General features: G+C 63.6%; 2 protein-coding genes across 2 annotated transcripts in view; both read left to right on the top strand.

The window, feature by feature from the left end:
* Nucleotides 1-235: 235 nt before the first annotated feature.
* EFCAB4A (EF-hand calcium binding domain 4A) lies at nt 236-3,120 on the top strand. Its single transcript, XM_006893350.1, has 9 exons — nt 236-397; nt 478-589; nt 918-1,080; nt 1,430-1,576; nt 1,660-1,750; nt 2,078-2,170; nt 2,330-2,496; nt 2,640-2,711; nt 2,943-3,120. The coding sequence occupies exons 1-9, from the start codon at nt 236-238 to the stop codon at nt 3,118-3,120; spliced, it is 1,185 nt and encodes a 394-aa protein (XP_006893412.1).
* A 2,688-nt stretch (nt 3,121-5,808) lies between these two features.
* The window catches only part of CD151 (CD151 molecule (Raph blood group)), a 2,832-nt gene continuing 1,473 nt past the window's right edge, over nt 5,809-7,167 (top strand). The window contains exons 1-4 of the mRNA XM_006893204.1: nt 5,809-5,892; nt 5,970-6,161; nt 6,421-6,495; nt 6,850-6,972. Of these exons, the coding sequence (XP_006893266.1) occupies nt 5,809-5,892; nt 5,970-6,161; nt 6,421-6,495; nt 6,850-6,972 (474 nt within the window). The remainder of the gene's footprint in view (nt 5,893-5,969; nt 6,162-6,420; nt 6,496-6,849; nt 6,973-7,167) is intronic.

Below are 7,167 nucleotides of genomic sequence, written 5' to 3' on the forward strand. Positions count from 1 at the left end.
CTCTTCTGTAGCCACTTTCCCTGGAGGTGCACCCTTTCCTGCAAGCCCCCTCATGATTTCAGGTCCCCATGTACCAGAGCCACACTGGGCTGGGCCTCTCCTAAAGACTGCCCCAGCAGTGCCCCCAGGGACGACCAGGTGGTCAGAGAGGGTGCTGCTAGCTGCTCCTCACCTTTCCGCAGCACACGACCTCCTGCAGGCCTTCCTTTCTCCCTTCACAGCACCACTGGGACCCATGGCCAGTTCTGGGCTGTCGGGGACTGGAGAAGACCAGGAGGAGGCAGAGGAGGTGGCCTGCCCGGGCGCCCCTGTGGCAATGATGCTGGAGCAGGCCCAGGAGTTGTTTCTGCTGTGTGACAAGGAGGCCAAGGGCTTCATTACACGACATGACCTGCAGGTGAGCCCCACCTGCCCCAGGGAATGCCTGAGATTCTGCCTGCTGGAGGCCCGGCCTTTACATAAGTCCCTTGCTCCCAGAGCTTACAAGGTGACCTGCCCCTCACACCTGAGCAGCTGGAGGCTGTCTTTGAGAGTCTGGACCAGGCCCACACTGGCTTCCTCACCGCTCGGGAGTTCAGGCTTGGCCTGGGTGAGTCCAGAAGACCTGCATCTGGCATGTGGGGGTCGGTATGCACTGGGATCCACCTTGTCCCCTCCTCCAGAGCCTCAGACACATCCACCGGAGACCCTAGGGCCTCTACTCTCTCTCTTGGGACAAAGCGAGGTGGCTGTGAGCTGGGCATGCCCCTTTTCTGGATGGAGTACAATGATCACCTCCTATTCCCAGGCCAACTGAGCCAGATGAGGAAGAAAAACAGGAAGCTGGGTTCAGAACTCTGTGTGTGAGAATTAGTGAGTGGGAACACAGATGGAGAGGAAGGCGGGTCCTAGGTAATTCCTTCCTCCTGCGCCCACAGGCAAGTTTGTGGGTGAAGAGTCGGCCCAAGGCTCACTGCCCTCCAGGGCCACCGAAGAAACGTTTGAGTCTCGGGACCCGAGGGGCTCCCTGGAGGAGGAGGACGACGAAGAGCGATTCTGTGCTACACTGGAACAGCTTGGGGTGTCCCGTGTCCTGGGCGAGTGAGTCCCTTCCTGACTGTCCAGCTTGTCTGTACCCTAGCGGAGGGCCTAGGTGGAGCTGCAAATCCTAGGAAGGGCACTGTGATTTCCCACAATATTTGCATCTTGGGAGGTGGCGGCCCGCTGCTGGGCAGGGAAGCAGGGCCCTCCCAGCGCCAGGAGCGGCCACGCAGCTCACGTACACATAACACCCCACCACGCACAGCCGCGCCACACCAAACCCCAAGGCAGACGCGATAGCTCGGACTGGACGTGACCCACGAGCACATGGCCAAAGTTCTCCGAAGGTGTGTGCAGGCTGCCCTCCCTCTGGGGTTCAGCTTCACTTCCACTCCCTGTGTTATTCCAGGCAGCCGGCGGTGCGGGCGCTCTGGGCCTCGCTACAGAGTGTGCGACCCGAACTGCTGGGCTGCTTCGAGGACGTCCTGATGCGCGCATCCGCCTGCTTGGAGGAGTCGGCCCGGGAACGGGATGGCCTGGAGCAGGCGCTACGGCGGTGAGGGCTGGGGGCTGCAGCCCGTGGGACCTAGCGCCAGAGGGGTTACAGGCTGAAGTCCTAATCAGTCCTCTTCCTCCAAGGCGGGAGAGCGAGCACGAGAGGGAGGTGCGCTGCCTGTACGAGGAGATGGAGCAGCAGCTTCGCGAGGAGCGCCAACGCCAGCGCGCTCAGGTGAGCCGCCCCCGCCCCCTACGCGCTCAGGCGGTCCCGCCCCCTAGGCCTCTAATGGTCGCTCCCCCGCCCACTACGCGCTCAGATGAGCCCGCCCCACGCCCCTCTATGCGCTCAGGTGAGCCCGCCCCTTGCCTCCATAAGCGCACAGGTGGGCCCGCAGCCCCGCCCCCCACCCCCGCTCACTGGTGGGCCCGCAGCCATACCCTCTCCTCAGATGAGCCCACAAAAACTTATCTGGGCCCCACCTGTGTTGTTCACCTGGCCTCACCTGCTCTGTCCGCCGCGTCCTTGCTCTTCGACTTGGCATTTCCCTACCTATTCCAGGACCTCCCCAGGCAGGAAAGGAGAGGTCGCCTGGAGCAGGAACTGCAGAGTCGTGAGCTGGAGTTGGAGCGCGCGGGCCTGCGGCAGAGGGAGGTGCGTGACCCTGCATGGGCCCTGCCCGCCGCTGCCACGCGCTTTGCGGGGCAGGGGTCTGCTGTGTGTCCCGTCTCCAGAACTGTTGGTCATCCGCAAGGCAGCCTTGCCAGGGAGAGGGGCTTTCCCACCAGCCAGCTTACCCCTCAACCCTCGCAGCTGGAGCAGCAGCTGCAGACCCGGACCGCGGAGCAGCTGGAGGCTCAAGCCCAGAACGTCCAGCTGTGGCTGGCCAACGAGGCGCTGCGGACACAGCTGGACAGAACTCAGGAGGAGCTCCGCAGGCTGGAGGGCGACGCGCGAGGTCGTCGGGAGCAAACCCGACGGTGCGTAGGTGCTTGGGGGCCTCATGAGGCGGTTCTAGGCTGGCCCCCTTCGTCTTCTCCTTGTTCCAGTCCCACCCTTTTCCCTGCCGAGGTTTCGCTGAGGAAGGGTTCCTGGGCACCATCCTGTCCACTTCCCACTGCAGGGACGTGGTCGTGGTCTCCGGGAACATGCAGAAAGAGAAGCTGAGCCTCCTGCGGCAGCTAGCGCTCCTCAGGTGCGAGGATGGGCTCCAAGCCAGCAAGCTGGTGCAGCGGGGGGCCTCCTCTCCCTTACCCTTTCCTGGGGGGGAAGTTCTATCTAATGTCTGCCCTCCATCCTTCATGCTGCATCCCCAGCCAGATACATCTCTCCTGACCAAGGGGAAACTAGCGGTCACTGTACCACACAAGACAGCTGCAACTTGATATGTGACCGCTCAGAGTCTTAGACAGCCCCTCTTCCACAGGGAGCTGAACACCAGGCTGCGTGACGAGAGGGATGCCTGTGAGGCCAAATGGCTGGGCAGTGGCGGGAGAAAGGCCCAGCCCACGGCGCGCCTGCAGGGGCCTGTTGGGTGCTATTGCTGCGGCAGCTGGGTGCGCCCAGCCCGCCGAGGCTCTGGTCATCTGCCCAGTGCCCGCTGACTCACTGGGCGTTACCTGGAGCTTGGTCACAGCTAGGCTGCCCACCAGGATGTGGGTTCCACCCATGGGCTGCCTGAACACAGATATGAAGGGACAGCGGGAGTTGGGAGGATTGGTGGTGGTGTTGGCTGGAGCTGGCCTTCACCCTGTTCTCTCCCCCCAATAAAATTGGTGGCTGCCTTCTGGCTTTCCGGTGACATGAGCACAGGGGACACGCGTCTGGCACATATACTGCCCTGGCCGCACTGCAGACTGGCCCTCAGTGCTTGGGCCAACATTCCTGCTTGTCCTCTGCATGTCCCTGTCCATGACAAAGTGCTATTGTCCATTAAAGCACATGTTTCAGAGATCCTCTGTGCCGCTCAGGACACCAGGGTGGGGTTTCCTGCCTGGTCCCCACTTCGTTTTGCTCACATTGTCTGGGAGGGGCCGCTATTGTCCCGTGTCAGGAAGTCCTTAGCGGAGCCTCCCTGAAGTGACACCCCCCTTTTCCTGTCTTGCTTGAGCTGGGAAGGGACAGTCCTGCCCACTGTCATGCAGAGCGGTGTGGACCCAGGCCTGGCCAACGCTGAGGGGGGTTCTAAGGAAGTCCCACTGATCACCAGGCCTTCACTCTTCTCCCTGAGTCCCAGGTCCACTCCCAGGCCCTTACGGGCTCCAAGCCGCCCTTCCTCGGTGTTGGGCGGGGCCTTGGAGAGACAAATTTATGCAGAGGGCGTGGCCTCGGAGCGTAGGGCGGGAACAAGCTACTGTGCAGAGGGCGGGGTGTAGGGCTGAGGGCGTGGATTTCGAGCGAGGGGTGTGGCCTCCGGGCGTAGTGCTGTGCGGGGAGGCGTGGTCTTTAGGTGGAGTGGAGCGAAAGGGGCGTGACCTCCGGGCACGGGGCGTGGCCGCGGGGCGCCGGGCGGCTCCCTCCGGTCCTCCCGGCTGTGCAGTCTCAGCTCCCGGAGCCTCCGCCCCCGCAAGTCGCCCGCGCGCCTGAGCCGGGACCTGGACGCGTGGCCGGTGAGTGCGCGGGCAGCCAGGCCGGCTGGGGGCCCCTCGGCGGGGCGCCGGCCCCAGATTCCCGCCCGGCGCGGCCCGGGGGACCGGGTGCAGACGCCGGGAAGGTGCGCCCGCTGGATTATGCCCTGGAGGCCTCGCTGGTCCTTCCGGAGCAGGACGCGCAGGCCAGTGGGCGGGCCGAGGGCGCGCAGGGCGCGGGGCGCGGGGCGGGTCCTCGGCAGCCCTGGCGGCCTTTCGGGCAGGCCTGGGAAAGGGCAGCCGAGCGCCCCTTTGTCCTCGGACGCCGGCCCCCTCCCTTGGGCCGCAGGCCCGCTCCCCGCCCAGTGCTGGTCATTGGCCTCGCCCCGAGGAGGTGGCCGCCGCGGTGACTTCATCGCGGTGACACGGGGACTCCAGCGGCCTGGCGAGAGGGCTCGGAGGTCCCTGCTTCGTGACGGCTCAGGGCCTAGGGTGGGGCCGTCCAGTTCCGGCTGCAGGAGCTATTTCTGGCGTTCCCACCCCTGCTCTCCCAAAGGGATCGCGTCTGCCAGGCTTTCTCCAGAGATGGGCCCCTCCTGAGTGCGCCAGCCCCCACGTGCCTGGCTGCGCCCAGACCTACCTCCTCTGCCTGCCCAGGTGTCTGCGGCCCGGTGGGGTTTGTGTATCCCCAGCCCAGAGGTGGTCTGTGCGCAGTGGTGGGGAGGGGGCAGGGAGGTAGGGTCTCCTCCCTAGTCAGAAAGCGGGTGTGTGTGCTCCTGGCTCAGTTCTTGCAAAGCTCAGTAGTGGAGGTCAGGCCTCACTCCAAGTCAGCATTGGGCGTCTGTCACCCATAGGCCAGCGGAATGGTGACATAGGAGCCTTTTCTTTTCTGGCTGCAACTCCTGCTGGGGTAGGGAGGACACTGACAGACAGGTTTGGTAGTGTGAGGGCCCTTCCATGATGGGCTTGTCCACAAATGGCCCAGTCCCACTTTGTCCAGCCTGGGACAGAGCCCTCCCCCCCAAGGAGTGAACCCTGGAAGGGAGGGCTTATGACATTACTTTTGATCTTCCAGCCTGTTGAGGCTTCTCCAGTGGGCAGGGAGGCAGAGCAGGGCCTGTCTGGAACCATGGCCTTGGGCGCTGCCTGGCTGTGTGGCCTGTCTGGAACCATGGCCTTGGGCGCTGCCTGGCTGTGGCCTGGATGCAGACCCATGTAGCAAGGCTGCCCAAGTTCATGCCTGCAGACCCTGCACTATGTATGGCCAGTCTTCCACAGGAGGGTTGCCCAGAAGGACATCTGGGAAACTGAGGCCTGGAGGCAAAGAGGCTCTGGAGGCTGGCTAGTTGGGTCCAGTTGGGTCCTGCTGGCCTGTGACTAATGTGGGACCTGGGGAATGGTGTGGGGGAGGGCAGGCTGGGTGAACTCGCCGGGCCACTGGCTTTTCCTACTGACCAGTGTGAGGCAGCTGCAGGGCCAGGCTTCTCCCATGAGCCTGCCCTCGGCTCTGGTGGGGTCAGATGGGGTTTGTGGCTGCAGCTAAGAATAGGGAGGGGCACCACAGTGTCCTCACCGAAAGTGTCTTGGCCCTTATTCCCATGAAGATGCTTTCTCAGGCTGATGGGTGGTGGGGACTGGACCCCAACCTCAGCCTCTGTCCCTGCCTGTGTGGCCTCATGTCATCTGACTCCCCACCTGCACCCCCAGACCCTTCTAGACCCCAGGATGGGGGAGTTCAACGAGAAGAAGGAGACATGTGGCACTGTCTGCCTCAAGTACCTGCTCTTCACTTTCAACTGCTGCTTCTGGGTGAGAAGTCGGCCCACCCTGCTGGGGGGCTTGGCCCAGTACTGGCCAGACTTGTGAACTGTGTCCACTGCCTACAGCTGGCTGGCCTGGCCGTCATGGCAGTGGGCATCTGGACGCTGGTCCTCAAGAGTGACTACATCAGCCTGCTGTCCTCAGGCACTTACCTGGCCACAGCCTACATCCTGGTGGTGGCTGGTGTGGTGGTCATGGTGACGGGCATCCTGGGCTGCTGTGCCACCTTCAAGGAGCGGAGGAGCTTGCTACGCCTGGTCAGCAGGGCATGCCTGCCCCAGGGTGGGGGTGGCGAGGGCGTCCTGAGCTGTGGCTCTGGGCCTCTAGCGGGAAGAGGGAGTGGTGACTGGCTGCCACTCAGTGGGGTGGACACAGCCCTGCGATGTCCCTGTCCCACGCTGATTCCTGAGAAGGCAGGGGGTGTGGCCCCAGCCCCTCTCACTGCCTGGGCAGCCAGGCCCCCCCTCTGGGGAGTCTGCCTTGGCAGGGGTGTCTCACCAGGCCCCTGCCCCCCAGTACTTCATCCTGCTCCTACTCATCTTCCTGCTGGAGGTCATCGCTGGAATCTTGGCCTATGTGTACTACCGGCAGGTGAGAGCCAGCTTGGGGCACACACATACCCAGACACGTCACCACATGACGACAGGCTCGAGTCTGCAGGGACACACGTGGGCATCCAGGGACGTGCTTCTCACTGCCTGATTGTCAGGCTGTAGAGAGAGGGCTGGGACACACACAAAGAACACCCACACATAACCTGTTTGCTCCGGAACGGACCTTGTGTTGGTGGCCCCAGCAGGTGGGGCGGGGCCCCAGGGAAGCCCCCCAGCGCCTCAGCCCTCTGTGGGGTGTGCAGGGCTCGGAGCTCCTCCCACCTGCTGTCTAACCCAGCAGCCTTGGCGGGTCTTAGACACTGAGGCAAATTTGTATTCCTCTCACCCCCAGCTGAATGCAGAGCTCAAGGAGAACCTGAAGGACACCATGACGAAGAGGTACCACCAGCCGGGCCACGAGGGCGTGACCAGCGCAGTGGACCAGCTGCAGCAGGAGGTGGGCTCCGGGGGACAAGCCTGTACACAGGCTCCTCTAGACCCAGCAGGGAGTGTGCCCCCACACTGCTCTGGGTCTCGGACTCCTGCTGGCAGGGTGCAGACATGCTGGGCCGTAGGGTCCAGGCAACGTCCCCACAGTTCCCTCACCGTGACCTCACCTGTCCTGTGTCCCCAGTTCCCTCACCGTGACCTCACCTGTCCTGTGTCCCCA

The sequence above is a fragment of the Elephantulus edwardii genome, unplaced genomic scaffold, assembly GCF_000299155.1.
Source record: "Elephantulus edwardii isolate Elephantulus edwardi_28Jun2011 unplaced genomic scaffold, EleEdw1.0 scaffold00126, whole genome shotgun sequence".
NCBI lineage: Eukaryota > Metazoa > Chordata > Mammalia > Macroscelidea > Macroscelididae > Elephantulus > Elephantulus edwardii.

Bases quoted from the DNA above. Each gene is read 5' to 3' on its own strand.
- EFCAB4A (XM_006893350.1), top strand. From the start codon at position 236: ATGGCCAGTTCTGGGCTGTCGGGGACTGGAGAAGACCAGGAGGAGGCA. The intron at 2,171-2,329 runs GTGCGTGACCCT...CAACCCTCGCAG, and splicing joins CGGGCCTGCGGCAGAGGGAG to CTGGAGCAGCAGCTGCAGAC. The intron at 2,712-2,942 runs GTGCGAGGATGG...CCTCTTCCACAG, and splicing joins CGGCAGCTAGCGCTCCTCAG to GGAGCTGAACACCAGGCTGC.